The sequence below is a fragment of the Notothenia coriiceps genome, unplaced genomic scaffold, assembly GCF_000735185.1.
Source record: "Notothenia coriiceps isolate Sejong01 unplaced genomic scaffold, NC01 NC01_scaffold00034377, whole genome shotgun sequence".
Taxonomy (NCBI): Eukaryota; Metazoa; Chordata; class Actinopteri; order Perciformes; family Nototheniidae; genus Notothenia; species Notothenia coriiceps.
Window position 1 is genome coordinate 835,092 of NW_011367078.1, and position 17,500 is coordinate 852,591.

The following is a 17,500-nucleotide window of genomic DNA, read 5'->3' on the forward strand; positions in this document are numbered from 1 at the left end:
CAGAAAATAAAGCCCTCTCTCTTTTCCTCCGTACCCAAATCTCAAAAAATGGGGGTACAACGGAGCTGATCCAGATTTGCGTCCGATATGACGTAATATCTGAAATGTGGACCCACGGCACTATCAGAAACGTTGCTATCAGAAAAAATGCCCGACTGTTTTGGACGTAATATGGTCGGTGTTTACATTAGCATCGCTAACACTCAGAGCTAACCTGTACTGGAGAGCATGTGTGTGAAGAAGCAGGAAATAGAAAGGAACTCACCTTGTGGTATAACCGGCAAGAGAGAAAGCCTTTGAGCTCCATACTGTTTCAGAGATAATCCTTGATAATCCATGATATGGCGTTTCATCACGGCAGTATTTAGTTTAGACAGTAGCTGCCGGGTCCCGCATGAGCTCAGACCCCTCCTTTTTTTCTACATTATATTCATTTTCCTTTTATAAAAATATATAATTTCATAGTATAATTTTGTATAGACATATAGATTACTTTTCTTTTTTTAAGTATTATTTGTATACTTATTTGTATTCTCATACTATGTTTATTTGTTATCCATGGTTTGTGTACTTGGCAATACACCAGATTCTGTCAGTGTTTGCAGTATGTCATCTCTATGAAACATGCACATTTCGGACGTGTTTGCAGAACCATGCCGGCATATTTGCTGCCTCTGCGGACTCTGTGCTGTTTGTGTTTCAGACTCACTTGAACTTGAGCTCTCTGGTGAGCTCGTTCTGGGTTTGCTCCAGCTCCTGCCGGCTCCTCACGTGCTCGTCGTTCACATCCTGGATCTCCGCTTTAATGCACTGAAGCTTGGCATACAGCTATGAGAAAGGAAGGGGAAAGAAAGAGGGTGAGGAGGAGGGGGAGAGATGTCGCTGAGGAACTGTAGCTTGGTTGCCTGTAGCAACAGCACTGGAGGCACTGGTGTCTGGAGAGATGGGCAGCCAATGGGAGCGAGGCAACATGGCCGCCCTCCATCTCTCCTCCTCCTCTGTTCATGCTTTGAGTGAACAGGCTTTGAACAAGTAGGCTAATCCCGAGTGTAGTTAGCTGAGAGATGACTCTGCAAGTGTTCATGTCTGAGGGAGAATCTGATCAGTGAGAAGCAGCTGGTAGTTAACTTGTTGTGACAGCTTCATTTTTTAGAAAAGAAAACACTTAAGAATTGCATTTAATATTAAAATCATTTTTGAGATTTTGAAAAGTATTAAAATGTGGACCATGCAAACAATTCCAGTGCACAAGGACATGATGCTTGAAACTCAAGAGGTACGTGTCGGATGGATTAAAAGGTGTTTTGTTGATTATTTCCTTGTATTCACATTCTACCTCTTGCTTCTGGGAAACTGTCCAAGCATTACATGTGAGATGGTGATTCGCAGTCTTTTCTATAAAAGATTCATGGAACTAAAGCTTGAATTAAACGTAACACAAAGGCTTAATTAGCCACAGGCCCGTTAGAGATACTGACGGCAGGTAAAAAAAACACTGCAAAACTAGACAGATGTATCGTTTATGGTCACGCATTAAACGATACATCCTCCAACACACATGAACGCACACATGACCAATGAGGGCACGAGATAAGTTTGTGCACAGATGGAAGGCTGACAGGCAGGTAGGCCATCCAGTTATTTTAGCCAGGCCGGCTCAGATGATTGGTCGTGCTTTTTACAGTACTACGGCTTCCACAGATGACATTATTTTATGTATTTAATATCAAAGCATTTAATTTATTCATTGCTATCGGGATGTTAAGAGCATTCCATGGAATATAACAAAAAGTGTATCTCGAGCCGGTTTCTCAAACTTACCTACCCCACCTTTAAGTGAGTTTTATACTTGCTACGTGTTGAATAGAGCACTGATAGGGAAGTTCAGTATGTTTCATGACTGCATTTCCTTTCCTTAAAACCTCACCAGAACAAGCAATCTACTGAAATCAGAGCTAATTTTACAACTGCTGTCTGCAGCGCTCTCGCACAAAAATGGAACAACTAAACACATGGTTGTCCTCAATAGTGACTTAGATGCAAAAACAGAGAAATAATTGGATTTAGGTTCAAACATACCAAAAGTACCCTTTCAAAAAGTTATTTCTGACAATTATGAACCACTCTGTTCTAATTTAGCAGTAAAAAGAGCCGCCTGAGCTCTTAAATGACAGCGTGATTAATCTTAATCCTCAGAGAGACGACACCATGCTCAGGAGAAGGTAACGTCAGGGCATCAGGAGAGCAAGGATCATGACAGGGTCATTAATCACATTGGCATCCACACACACACACACACACACACACACACACACACACACACACACACACACACACACACACACACACACACACACACACACACACACACACACACACACACACACACACACACACACACACACACACATTCCAGAGGGGATTTGAAAGCTTCCCAGGAGACTTCATGCTTCATCCAGACAAAGGAAAGATTCCTCCTTTCAAACACCCGCTCTTTCAGAGACACTCTCTCTCTCTCTCTCTCTCTCTTACAATCACACACTCTGCATACAGCTGTTTGATCTCTAAAAGCTGCTGATACTACCAGTCAGTTAAGTGTAACTTTCTCTATTATGATCAAAATATTATCTGGACAACTTATAGCAACAGTCATGCCACTCCTTCAAAATGCCCTTGAGTGAGACACCAGAAACACACTCTGCAACCTTTGTTAGAGCCTAGAGGACATCTCATGTTACCAGACCAAAAAGTGCTCAATATCTCAGACATATTTGATAAAAAAACTGGGGTACACAGACACATCAGGAGCTGAGCTAGGAGAGAGAGATATTTTACATGTGCAGCTCTGATTTGAGACTTGTTTTCTGAGTTTACAACTATAAAAGGAGAAATCCGGTTTTATTGTTATCCATGTGTTTGGGAACGCCTGAGGTCATCAATTTTCATATTTTATTTTCAACCAAAACCAACAGTCCAAATGAAAAGATATTTAGATGATTTCATAAAAACAAGCAGAGTAGCACATCCAAACCTTTAGAAAGCTGTTACCATTATTTGCTCTGTGTTTTTGGCTTGATTCCTTTAAATAACTTTGTTTCTTCTTCAAAAAGTTGCCAGTTAAATTGTATGAAACATCTTACTCACTGACTCATGTTACAGAACAATAATCAGATAGTGTGCTTGTTTGGCAGTGCAGTTCTGGGTCTGCACAGGAAATAGAGTGGGTCTTAGATTGGCATCATCATTTGAAATGCAACTTGGGGGAAAACAAATATCCTCAGGATAAATAAAGTTGCAAACTGGGACACGCTGACTCCTTCATAGCAGGAGAATTAAAAGACCTGCCAGCCGTGACCCTAACCTCCTGCAGATCTTAAGAACCGAGTGTTAAATCTCGAGTATGTGTCCCCTTGCCAACACTGACCTCAATTACAGAGAAGTCCTTGAACAAGGCAGATCAATTATTAAGTGTTAAAGCAATGGTTTGACCTTTTGGGAAACACGCTGTCAGATTCCAGCAAGCAAATGAGTTTTCCTAAATGGTGAACTAGTCCTTTAAAGAAGCTGAACAGGTGGTTGCATGTGAGTCCAACAAAATGTGTTGATGCCGCAGTTTTATAGAGTCATTACACATTTATCGAAGAGCTTTGGACGTTACAAAAGCCACAAAAAGAGCCTCCCCTTCGATCACCAGTTACCACCCTGGACCCCCATGGTGAGTAATTGTTATTTCCAGCCTCAGTGATAACTACACCCCGTCTGTCTATGTCTGTCTGTTGGTGTAAAGTTGACATGGGGGAACATTTGGTCGGTGAGGTTTGCTTCCTATTTTAACTCTGCAAGCTTTAAACTATCTTAGATATAATTATCCTTCCCGCAATTACCCTCAACTGAGTCAGAGGGCCAGGAACTGCCTGGCTGCCGTTTTCCCAATCACTGGGTCAAAGGAAAAAAGGTTGGTCACAGGAATTACATCCAAATATTGGATAAAAGTGATGACCAACTCAAACAGACTTTTACCCAGGTACCTGTTTCATAAATAAATGGTGTTGCCTGTAGCAACCTTACCAAAGTTAACTCAAAATAATAAGAGTAGGTCAAATCAAGCTCAATGTTATTGGAGGTAAACACATCATTATCCTGAAACCATTCAAGTTACAGTTAGATATTTCAGGCTGGACTATTTGACGAACATGGCAGAAAATACAATGTTTTAGTTATGACAATTGTGAATATTTTTAGGCTGTTAAAACATAAAGTCATTGCATTATTTGGGACGGTAGAAGAGACATTTCTTTGGATTACATATCGAGTTGATAATGACATAGATAGTGTAAAATAGATATGTTCTGCGACCAAAATGTAACATCTAACTTTCATTGACTAAAAACACACAGAGGGTTAAAGTTGTAAGACGATAACACAGAGGGGAGCTCAAACATCGCCCTGGTAACGACCCGTCAATCACAGGGAATCCCGCCCTAGAGCACACCCAGCTTTATTGTTCTTTTAACTCTAATTTACTAAATAAACACCATGCTGTATTGGAGAAGACTTGGACCTAGCAATTAAGACCATAAAGTCATTAGGAAAATGTTTACTGAGGTAATAAATCAAGTAAAGAACATTTTCTCAAAGACTTCTACACATCAGGAGCAGTGGAAATTCCATTTTCAGACCTTGAAGTTGCTGCCTGATAAAGAGCTTTGTGGACAAATCAAACACCTGTATTAGTGAATCGTAAGCAGTGAACATCGAGATTTGTTGTCACTTATCGGTGTATAGAAATGCCTCCACACACTTAATGGAAAATCCCAAGTTTTAGCAACAGATGTCTGACAGAGTACTTCATTTGTGCCGTGTCTCGGTTTTGCAAAGTTAAGTACAGAAGACAAGAGGAAGAGAACAAAGTGAACGGAAGTGGAGAAAGGTATAAGCATGTGTTTGTGTGGGTGGCAATGCACACTGCTCTGTTGCACCGGGGTGCTTTATTATGGCTGATATTTGCTGAGCTTTACCCGAAACAAATAGCACACACATTCCTGAGAGGACACACTTTCAGTCACACAACACTTCTGGCTTAAGATGGGTTTAGAAAACAGAGTTGAATGCTTACATGTTCAGTGTGTGTGAGTGTGACGTCAGATACTACAACATATACTACACAAGTGTGAGTGTGTGTGTGTGTGTGTGTGTGTGTGTGTGTGTGTGTGTGTGTGTGTGTGTGTGTGTGTGTGTGTGTGTGTGTGTGTGTGTGTGTGTGTGTGTGTGTGTGTGTGTGTGGTCATACCTTTCTGTGTAAGGGGGTCACACAGGACAGAGGAGCTTTAATAATGGAGGGTCTGGAGAAGAGAAGAGAGAGCAATTTGAAAAGTCCTTTCAGTCTGTAGACAATAATGTCAAAAGTTCTTTGTGGATAGCGAAGGACACACAGAAAACACAACCGGTCGGGTACACACTCTCCCACATCTCTATACATTCTGTAGACCTATAAACATTCATTTCTCTATAAATACATGCTTGTTATTTATTGTTTGTTGTCACAGCTGATGGGATCGTCTCTAAAAACAGCTCACATCCTTTAATAGTGCATATTTATGTTACATTAAATCGTTTTTTGTATTTATGACTGATGCATTGCCGTTTCTTCTGAACGAAAGACTTTAACTGGTAGTATTTCATATCAGCCATCACGGATATTAATCATTTTCTTAAAACCAGGGCATGAGAAAGCAACAGATCACAAAGTACACCCTCTACTTATGAAATAGTCACGCTTGTCATTTTAAGTTACTCCTTAACACAGGAATTTGGATAATTTCAGGTTATTACATTTATTAAAGTCAATCCAAACCAAGTTCTTCATCTTCTTGACATATGCCCAGAAACAAGTTTTGAGCGTTTGGAAGTAATTATTCAGTTTTTTGATGAAAATATTAGAACAGGACAGTAAATGCTGAACCGCTGCCCAGGTGGCACAAAACCCTCCCAAAAACAAAATATGATAATTATAAGGAACTGACATGGCAGTGTTTAACAAGCTCTCACAGCAGCAGAAGTCAACAACAAAGAATACAAAATAATCGTCCCACAGAGACTCTAACTCAAGCCTTAAGGATACAAACAAACAAATAGGATAATTATGCTCTTGCATTAGCCTATGTTAAGGCTAAATTCCTGCATACAGCTATAACAGATAGGTGTGACTGCAAAGACAACCTAAAGTAAATATAGTTATGTAAACTACATCAAGCCTGAATATCACTCAAGCACATGACAACAGGAAGTCACATGCTGTCAGCGGGTGTCAAGCTAAGACAGACTGATAGCTGATACAGTAAGTGAGTATTTGACTAGATCTTAAAATGCCACAACAACCAAAAAGCTGCAACATTTAACGCCAATAGCTATTTTCAAATGTGTTTGCTATCACATTATCAGCAGACATGTCGACATATCAGTGACCAGAATTAGATGTTCCTGTTTGCATCTGGTTAGCCTCAAATGCCACACTTGATAGAATCATCACATTGAAAGGTGTCAACATGCCACGAGATGTTCCGCTGTACTTTCATAACATGTTGCCCACTTCCACTCTTCTTCACACCAGTTAGATCAGGAGACCGAGCTTCAACAAAGCACTGAAAGACTTCTTTATTTTAAGTTTGGAATTCATACCTGATGTGTTTAGCGGAATAATCAATTAAGTATCAATCATTTTCAACTAACAAATACAAAAATCATGGAAGTCTCTGATATATCACAGCCTTTTGTGTCACTTGTATCGAGCATTGAATAATGGGAGATAGTGTGGCTGTAGTCTTAATACAAATTAAATACATCGTATGTATAATACACAGATCGTATCAATAATTCCATTATAATGATATTCATTATTTGCAGCCATTTATCTGAACATTAACCGATAGCCTTCTCAAGCTATCATGCATGACAGCATGATGCAAATATTATGACATTTAACGTCGTCAACATTTACTTATTCACTCTCTTCTCACTACACAGTGTTTGAGTGATCGTGTGTACTGTAGGAGGATTGCACATCAGTGCAGACTAGTCAGACCACCCAACCAGTGCACCTGTGCATTTACCACACGTACACACACATGCCCACACACACTCTCACAGTATCTCATCTGAGCAGTGGTTACACGTGTCTGTGCAGCCCGACACCTGAAGAAGGCAAATTTGTTCCTGAAAACAAATAAAAACTCTGTCTTGCACACCTGTTCTTAAGAATCAGTTGCTCTCGGCCTAAAACGTAAAAGCTACAGTCTTCAAAACCACTCTGTCTTACGCCCACTCTCGACTCACCGGTGTGATCTGTGTGTGAATCCACAAAGCTCAAGGGTTGTTGGACAGAAGAAGCAACACAGCGAGGACACAAATACAGAAACAGGCGTCAGGCAGGCGAGGTGGTACCAAAGAGGGGTAAGAGGGTGTTTACCACCCTCAGTCTGCACACCACACACACCATGCATGCCACATGATCACATGACCATTTGCAGCTGCTCGCTATTCTCACTATCAGCATGACATGAGCTGACCAGTGTGTGAGTGAGTGAGTGTGTGTGTGAGTTGTACATACTGTATGCACAGTATGCAGCAACTTTAGAAACTGACGTCACAAAAATACCTATGGGCTCCAATTATCCTCTAAATGCCTCTCCACTGTAACACACTAAATCGATGAAACTCATGGACAGGACCAACACGTTCCCTCTGAAAGCTCTTCTATTATAGGAATTTGGAAGCGTTGCAGCTGTCACCAGTGGTTTGCTTCAGTCTCAGATGTCCTGACCCATTTTTTTAGACATAATGGAGAACACATTTGAAGCCTTAATATCCTGAATTGATTCCAATCAGCTTTTTAGTAGTTGGCATGGTACTCTGGCTATCAATGGAGACTTAATACGGGCAACAAACTATTATTTATCGTTCTACGAATTCTTAACTTCTCTTAAAGCCTCTTTTATCCTCCCAACACCCCTGGCATGCTAGATGTCCATCCTTAACATGTAACCAGAGATGTTTTGCTTCTGTTTTTACCTGCCTGGTGACAACCCGGGGATCATGGGTCAGTCGGGCTCTTTCTTTGGCAGCACTGGGGTCAAAGGTCAGGAAGGAGAGATGGGAGAAGCATTGAGAGGCTTCTGCTTTCCCTTCAACCTGCTTGTAATCAATGCAGTTGAAAAGGTTTCTCAGCATAAAAGAGGCTTTAAGAGAAGTTAAGAATTCGTAGAACGATAAATAATAGTTTGTTGCCCGTATTAAGTCTCCATTGATAGCCAGAGTACCATGCCAACNGTGTGCCTTGGCAGTCTCAAAAATTGTGAACAAAACTAACATTGCTTTTTATTTTAATTAAATACATAATATTTCACATCAAAAGAAACAACAATGTTTTAACAAATCATATTAAATAATGTGATGACAGAACTGTAAACAGAATAGCTGAAACTTTAACAAAATAACTCTGATACCTCTAATCATTAACCTATGTTTTTATAACTGAGTTAACTCTGTGTGTTGCTGCTAGCATACATAACACCTGACGTGGAAACGTTACTCGTGGACGGGGTTACCGAGCTGCTAGAAAGACAGTCGAACCTGGTGCATTCCTCCGTCTGGATGTGGAGCACTTTTGCTAAATGTTTAGACAAATTGCTCGTGTTACCGCCCTTATATGATAAACTGTTATTGCACTTTTGGTAACGAGCATTGNATGTTAGTTTTGTTCACAATTTTTTTAGTTAGTTTACCTTATTTCTTGTCAAAAGAACCGTTAATACCATCGTTAAAAGGACCGGATCGATAAGCAGTGTCGATATAAGTAGTAGTACAGTTAAAACCTTAACGATCCGAATAATCGATTAATCGTTTCATTAATCGATAGATTAATCGATTATCAAATTAGTCGTTTGTTGCAGCCCTACTATCAATGGAGACTTAATACGGGCAACAAACTATTATTTATCGTTCTACGAATTCTTAACTTCTCTTAAAGCCTCTTTTATGCTGAGAAACCTTTTCAACTGCATTGATTACAAGCAGGTTGAAGGGAAAGCAGAAGCCTCTCAATGCTTCTCCCATCTCTCCTTCCTGACCTTTGACCCCAGTGCTGCCAAAGAAAGAGCCCGACTGACCCATGATCCCCGGGTTGTCACCAGGCAGGTAAAAACAGAAGCAAAACATCTCTGGTTACATGTTAAGGATGGACATCTAGCATGCCAGGGGTGTTGGGAGGACTAGGACTTTTACAGGTCCAGGATATTTAGCTATTCCACAAAAGATGGACTCTTTTGTGTTTGAAATGTATTCAAAAGCACCCTGAACCACCAGTAAAGATCTTCCACAAGAACAACATTTAAATTGTTGGTTTTTATTGATTACTGTAAAAATGCACTTTTTTTTAAAAGCTTGTCTTATTTGTATTGAAGGAATATTTGTAAGCGTTGACACGGCAGGCATCTGTGCCAAGTTTCTGACAGGTATTTGGCAAAAAAGATGTTCATCAAGCAAAAGAATGTTGCTCAAATTTGCCACAGTGCAATACAATGTCATACAATCAGATGTTGCATTGGCCAAGCAAATGCTTTCAAGCAAACATTAAAGGAAAATCACTATTCCCAATCGCTAAAAAACAACTGCTGAAATTATAACTTACAAAGTTTATAAAATCAGGTGTTGCACTATTATTAATTATCTATTGAATTGGCATCAGAAAAGCACTCAAACTTGTTGAACTTTACTGAATTGGGCCTTCCTGGATTGGACTTGATCCTCTTAATTCACCAGTACCTGAAGCAACACGTCCCACCAACACAGACCCCTGCATTGTTTAAAAGAAACACAGTGCTCACTCTGAACATAGCCGGTGTGTCCTTTTATCATGTTGCTCTCACGGCCATTTATATAACAAACCCAAGACCTTCAGCTGGATAAAGCAGACTTAAATCTAGCTGATACTTGAACAGATCTGGCTTTTGGGTGGGGTGGGTACAGTATGCCCAGAAAGATGTAAGGGGAGCATGCCTATTGCAAAGAAAGAAAGCATGAAATAAAGAGAGAAGGTGTTATGCATGATTTAGTAAGAGATAAGAAGAAGGAGAAATGAAGCTGTGCTAAGAAGCAGGAAGGAAGTAAAGAGTGAGAAACCAAGATGGTGAAATATACAAAGACAAAAAAAAAGATAGAAGTGAGAGTTGTGTACTAACAAAAGCAGAGTGCATGTAAGAAGGAGAGGAATGTTGCATCTGTCAACATTGAACTTGCAGCCTAACAAACTTGAACACATATATAACCAGCTTTCTAGTTCATGTAAGATTTTAGGGACAAAATACAAAAGGAATCCTCAGATTTTTAACTCCACGTTTCCACAAAAGACCCACTTCATTCAGGCTCTCAGCCCTAAAGATTTAACTTTAATTTGTTTTAATGCTATTTTGCAAGCTATCATAGAGAGCTCTGATGTTCATCCAACTGCTCTTATATTCAAAATGAACACTTCTTAGATTTCACTGTAATTTAACTTGTGAGAAATGATATAAACCAGAGGCTAGATGGGAATGACTGTTAACTGCTAATCATAGGTTTCACCCCCTGGGCTATTATCTTCCCACCCACAGTGGAGACAGTAACATAGTTCAGCGCTACTGTAAATCAGCTAAACAACTCAAATCTTTCCATATGGAGACAGTGACATGAACAAAGTAACCACAAACCATTGTGTGCAGGTACATTTAGATGAAATACTAAGCTAGTGAAAACTTGTTTAGGGAGAATATGATACATTTGTTTTAATACCTGGTTATAACTCGCAGGGTGGAAAGAAAATGTGTGCGGTTTATTTTTGTTTTGCTCTCTCATTTTGCCCTGCTAAAGATGTGAGGAAATAGTCCTCTGCTCAATTAAAGAACACAATAAGCATACAGCAGGGAAAAAGTAGAGACCCTCAGGGGGCAGTTTGGAACAAAGCCAATCTGTTACTGCCACCCCTGTGTTTGGTTTCCTCCACTGGGAGCAAAAGATTGGAAAGGTTTCATCCATAGCTGCTGATCTGATGAACGAAGACATCAATAAAGAGCTGCTTGGTGGTTTGGCTGTGTACTTAGAAGTTGTTTTACCATGTCTTTACACTGTTATAATATCTGCACTTTAAATATACTCTAAACATATTTTTGTGTGTAGGGGTGGAGATCTCTTAGCCCTCTCTTATGCTCAGGCGGTCTCCAATAACACCCTTTGGCAGGTCGTGGTGTGATTCATTTAACCTGACCCCACAGGTCAAATACAATGATTTATTAGACTGCTAATAGTTTATTTAAGCATATTATTCTGAATGATTTAACCATTTAAATTCACTGGTCAGATAAAATAATGTATCAGCCCTAACATTGGCTTCCTTATTATAAAACATTCTCTCTAGTGAGTTTTATTTTCTAAAGCATCTGTTTCCATTCAGCTTGTTGCATTGTAATTGTGCATAGGCAGTTAAACCACACTTGCAGTGTACCACATTTCACAGAGGACACAGACTATTTAAGAAAAACCTGTTCAAGAAAGCTTGAATGTTTGTCAATAGATCAGGTAACGAAACATTGTTTTTCTGATGGAATTTTTGAATGGATAAACGTTCCTCCCATATAAACTGCACTACTAGCAAAGTTATGGGTCAAACACCAATAGTAGTTTTGATTTAAAAAGTGGGCTTGACTTAGGTCTACTAAAACACTCAAGACAGGAAAGGCAACGCATTTAGACACATTTTTCAAAAACTACATTCCAACGTCTTTTTGTGGACACATTGAGTGGCCATAGATTTCAGAAACCCTGAGTCAAAGCTCATTTTAGTCCTGCTAACATTACTTCTGGTAAGCTCTGTGACATCTGAGCGGCCATGTTGCAGAAAAGTTTAACTCTCTGTTCACCTTGTTCCCCCGAATGAATTTGTTCCTCTAACCCACCACAAGAATATATACATTTCAAGTCAGCTTTACGTAAACTACAACATAAAAACACTTTTGTGGCTGTGCTTAATGCCTTAACGGGCTGTAAAAAAGGAATCTACTCACTGGGACTATTTTCGGCAGGTATTCGTGTCCAAATATCAACACTGAAACGTGTGGTTCTAACTTAAACGCAGTTTCTTCTCAGTTGAAAGAAATAACCGCTTTCTCTTTTCGCCGTGTTGAAGTAATAATATCCCGTTATTTATTTCCTTAAAGAGCCATGTTTCACACCCTCCTCTGCTTCAGTTGCTGTACCGGTGGCTGCTGCCGTGATGAAGTGTACTATTTTTGAAAGAAAAGTCACTCCTCTCTTCGGTCCGTCCTGCCCCCTCCCCACCCCGGTGACAGTAAGCGGTGTGTGCCGCTGACACACAACCGGCTAATTACGGATTCTTCATTAAATAATACACTTTTAATGTAGTTTCACTGCCACTCACTTATTTTTCATGGCGAAAAGATGGCGTATAAATCGTTCACATTATCCGTTGCTTTAACCGGTACAATTTACAACGGTTCACGTTCTCTCTTGAACGTCATTCCAACCGTTACTTTTTTTGCTATGCTAATTAAACACTTGCTAGCATGCTAACTGGAAGTTGGAGCTATTCGAGCTAATCAAGCACAATTGTGGATATTTTACATTAAGTTCAGTGGTGGAAAGTAACTAAGAAGTCTGAATACTCTCAAATATTGTAGCCTGACGTTTTTACATATATAATCACACTTAAAATAGTAGTGAAAAGTACATCCGAAAGTTACATTTAGAATGGAAGCCAAAAACAGCCATGGCCAAAGTTTTTCTGTACGAAAAAGATCATTTAATTAGTGTTCTTAAGACCTTGAGTATCACATTTCAAAATAACAAATGTTGTTTCCCAAAATAACAGGGTTCAAACATTTTAGCATCTTCCTTTCATGAAAAGTTAGGCTACTTGTATTTGTTTCCTTGAGATCACGAGTTTTCTATTTCATTATCTCAAAATTACAAATGCAGTTTTCCCCGACATGACAGGATGATTTACTCAAGATGTGGATATAATTACATGATTGATTTGAGATCACAAGAAAATGTTTCATAAGTAAAACCTAATTGTCACAGGCTCGTATTTTGTTATGTCAGGCATCCACGCTTTAATAGCCTAGAATGTTGAGGTTTCATCTCCTAGTTTTATTATTTTCATTTTCTGCTATGTCTGTAAGTTTCAACTCATCTAATTCAGAGGAAATATAGTCATGTTTTACCCTACTGCTTTAATTAATGGGCTACCTTAAGATCAAAGTTATAAAATATAATTTAAAAATACATTCTGATTTATTATCATGGATAGGATAGGACATAGGCATCAATTCTTGGTGAAATTCAAAAGCCAGCAGCACGGACAAATAAAATCCTCTGCTTTAAATTAAAGCAAACATAGACAACATTGAAGAAATGTACGCATTAATACATCACTACTTAACTCAACAATAATATGCTCTATTCTATAAGTGACTATTTGACAATAATGCCACAATGCAACTCAACCTCTCTCTCTTCCTCTTTTTATTGTATTGGACAAACCTTCAAACCCCAGGGGTTGTGAAATTCACCAGCCCAGTGTGATTCAACAACACACACAGTGGACTCTACAGGGTTTTCGTATTGAAAAGAAAAACATTGACCATTTTGTATCAGGCCAAGTAATTTAGACAATCATTTGCTGGACAGTTTCCCAAATAGACAAGTGCAAAGCCTTGAGCATACAGTATAATCACAGTTTAGCATATATGAAACGTATCTACTGGATATCAGGCAATATAGATGATGTATAGAGATAAATTAACATATTTGCCAAATTATTACTCTGATACATTAGAGATGTTTAAATTCTCCTCTAAAATCCATATTAATGACATTTAAAATGTATCTAACCGAAAATGTTGGAGAGAGGAATCAAGATTTTTGGAAAACAGTCAATGTACTTCTTAACCTCAATAACATCAACAAAACACAGAGTGCATGGCAACACAAGACTTTAACACGCAACTGGAATTTCCTTCCTTGTGTAAATCTGACCAAAAGAAACGGAACTCCCAACCTGCGTCAGGTTTTCACTGTAGGATCAATGCAATGCACGACAGAAGTTACGCAAACATTAGGAGATAAAAGCGCTGCCAACAGAATTCTCTGCAGAATGGAGCTCTGATTTTTACATTGCAGCAGTGGGGCATTATTTGATCTATTAACTCTACTTTTTAAAACAGTCTGAGGATGTGGACTCTGGGTCTTCAGGTGGTCGTCATCTGTGTTTTCCTTCAGGTATGTAAACATACAACATACCATTAAAATTACATTTTTTTATACTAAACATGTAGAAATTGTGATGACACTAAATATGTTAAACTTCTAACTCTTTTATTAGAAAAGGCAACACAACAGGACGTTATAATATGTTTTAAACATGTATTGCTTTTGTGCATTATCTATTTATATATATGTAACTGCTCCAAAAGTAAAACATGTATGTTTTCTATTACTAATACTTACTAAATTCTATGCATGTTTTAATTTTTTGGAACCTTGACTTCAAAATATACATCAAACACAAAATATTTCTAACCAACACAACACGAAATAAATCTTTGTTTACATTTAAACATTAATTAGTAACTGATCCATTAGGGTGGCTGTAGCTCAGGGGTAAATGGACATCTATCAATCAGAGGGTCAGTGATTCGATCCCTCCAGCAGTCAATGTGTTGAAATGATCTTTAGCAAGACTTAACTCCAAATTGCTCCCGTAAGGCATGTCTAAAGCGTCAGCTAAATTACATCTAATTGAAATGTTTTAATGTCCCCTCAGGTGCCAGGCTGTTTTCCATCATGCCTCATTATTGGCTCTGTAGCTAACTGTGGCTCCAAGAACCTGCGCTGGGTCCCTCCTCTTCCTCCTCACATCACCCACCTGTTCCTGGAGATGAACCACATCTCTGAGATTAACTCCTCCTCCCTGTCGGGGCTGGAGCAGCTGCGGGAGCTGGACCTCGGACGGCAGTATGTGCCACTTGTGATCAGAAACAACTCCTTCAGCGGTCAAAGCCGACTGAGGAGGCTGGTGCTCGGGTTCAACATCGGCCTTCAGCTGGAACCTCAGGCTTTTATTGGACTGTCCGGTCTGCAGAATCTCCACCTGGATTACTGCTCACTTCAAGACACCATCCTGAAGGAGAACTTTCTGGAGCCACTGTCATCCTTACAGTCTCTTGACCTGTTTGGTAACCAGATAAAGACTCTCCAGCCTGCAATGTTCTTCGCAAACATGACTAATATGAACGTTTTTAATCTCAAATTGAACAAAATTGACAGAATATGTGAGTCTGATCTGGTTGGTTTCCAGGGGAAGAACTTTGAGTTTCTCAACTTGGGCTCTGTTCACCTTAAGGCTATGTTAAATGAACGTTTTGACTGGCAGAAATGTGGGAATCCTTTCAGAGGAATGTCCTTTCAGACACTCGATCTGTCCAACAACGGGTTCAGTGTGGGTAAATCTAAGCATTTCTTCTCAGCCATTAAGGGAACTAAGATCTCCCACCTCATTATGTCAGGACACATGGGTAAAGGGTTTTCCTTCAATAACCTCCCTGATCCAGACCGGAGCACGTTTCAAGGACTAAATGAGAGCTCAATCCGCACTTTCGATCTGTCTAAAAACAGGATATTTGCATTGCAACAGGGGGTTTTTAGTCCGCTGAAAGAAGTCACAATCATTGACGTTTCCCAAAACAAAGTGAACCAGATACACAGAAATGCCTTTGAAGGTCTTCAGGGAAATGTAAAAATGCTCAACCTGTCACACAACCTACTGGGGGAAATCCACTCTCACACTTTTGCTTCTCTGACAAACCTGGGAGTGTTAGACTTGTCTTACAACCACATTGGTGCTCTTGGTTATGGCGCATTTAGTGGCCTTCCCAAATTAAAAGCACTGTATCTAACAGGAAACTCATTGCGTGACCTCGGCTTCCCTGCGTCCCTCCCTAGTTTAGATTACCTCCTGTTGAAAGACAATAAACTGACGTCAATGAGCAGTATTGCACGATTGTCCGGTAATGTCATGCATCTGAACATTCAGGACAACAGATTAACAAACCTTGGGGATGTTCACATGTTGTTTACTCAGTTAAAGCGCCTGAAGCATCTTCTCTACGGAGGAAACACAATCAGGAGGTGCATGCCCAGTGGACGAGCTTCAGCAATTGGTTTGAACGAAGTCCAAGTTCTGGATCTTCACAGCAGCTCCCTGCAGGCTGTCTGGTCTCAGGGGAGATGCTTGAACTTGTTTGACAATCTTGGACATATGATTGGTGTCGACTTGAGACTCAACGCGCTGAAGTCTCTTCCTCAAGGCATTTTTAAGGGCCTCACATCAGTAGTGGAGATGGATCTCTCCTCCAACAGCTTGACTTATCTCCACAATGATGTCTTACCCAAAAGTCTCAAAATACTCAACCTCTCCAACAACTTTGTAGCCTCCCCGGACCCCGCTGCTTTCCGCTTTCTCAGCTTCCTCGACTTAAATATGAACAGATTTCACTGCGATTCAAACCTGAAGAGCTTCCTGAGTTGGCTGAACAAGACCAATGTGACCTTCCTCAGTCCTGTTGAGGATCTCAGGTGTGAATATCCGTCTGGTTTCTATAAAGTTCCTCTGTTAGATTACTCCACTCAGGTCACACAGCAGTAAAAGCAACAGTGAACAAGTATGAACATCAAGTGCCATGTAATGTTCATTTGAGTTTACCACATGGTGTTTTCTCCATGACATGAATTCATAAGTGTAAAATAATGTATTTTGAATGAAAAGTTGTTAAATCCATTTTAGTAATCACCTCCGTGTAGACCATATCATACATTTGTATATTAGAATGTCAAATTGTATATGATTTTGTAAAATGAAATCAATGTGTTGCTTAATCTACTGCAACAAAGCATTTCTAACAGATGTACTTTATAAAAAACGTTTTATTTGATTAGGTACTTTTGAAGGTATCCTTACTTCCTTTTGCATTTGTAGTCACTAAATCACCGCTCAAGTATGTGACCATCAAAAATCCATAAAATTCATTCGATAAAGATGAAATATCACGTAGTTCTTTTTTTGTTGATATTTTACAGCACAAAAGTAATTTGTAACAACTAAAAGTTCAATTCAATTCAATTCAAAACCTTTATTTATCCAGATGAAAAATGTACATGGATTACAATTTACATATCAATCCACATGTACAGGTACCAACAGCATCTGATTGTGTAGCATCCAACCGAGCTTTAAAAACATGTAGTGGTACCAGATTGGTAATTTTCCATTCTTTTTGCTGACTGTTCCATGTTAGTGGAGCTGCACATCTAAAAGCTTTCTTCCCTAAAACAGTCCTAGCACTTGGCACATTTAATAAAACCACAGCATGTGATCTCAGGCAATAAGTACTTT

The 17,500-nt window shown here is 39.4% G+C and overlaps 3 protein-coding genes across 4 annotated transcripts in view; 1 reads left to right on the forward strand and 2 right to left on the reverse strand.

The window, feature by feature from the left end:
- The window catches only part of LOC104962147 (dystrobrevin beta-like), a 22,031-nt gene extending 9,718 nt beyond the window's left edge, over positions 1–12,313 (reverse strand). The window contains exons 1-2 of the mRNA XM_010790545.1: positions 12,093–12,313; positions 5,291–5,342 (exon numbers count right to left, since the gene is read on the reverse strand). The gene's annotated coding sequence lies outside the window, so the exon portion shown is untranslated. The remainder of the gene's footprint in view (positions 1–5,290; positions 5,343–12,092) is intronic.
- kif3ca (kinesin family member 3Ca) overlaps positions 706–17,500 on the reverse strand; it is a 38,673-nt gene continuing 21,878 nt past the window's right edge. For both annotated transcript variants that reach the window (XM_010790525.1, XM_010790524.1), the window contains one exon: positions 706–828. In XM_010790525.1, coding sequence (XP_010788827.1) covers positions 706–828 — 123 coding nt within the window. The remainder of the gene's footprint in view (positions 829–17,500) is intronic.
- Positions 14,203–17,037, forward strand: LOC104962127 (toll-like receptor 5). The gene is made up of 2 exons (XM_010790523.1): positions 14,203–14,328; positions 14,873–17,037. The coding sequence occupies exons 1-2, from the start codon at positions 14,281–14,283 to the stop codon at positions 16,751–16,753; spliced, it is 1,929 nt and encodes a 642-aa protein (XP_010788825.1). The 5' UTR covers positions 14,203–14,280; the 3' UTR covers positions 16,754–17,037.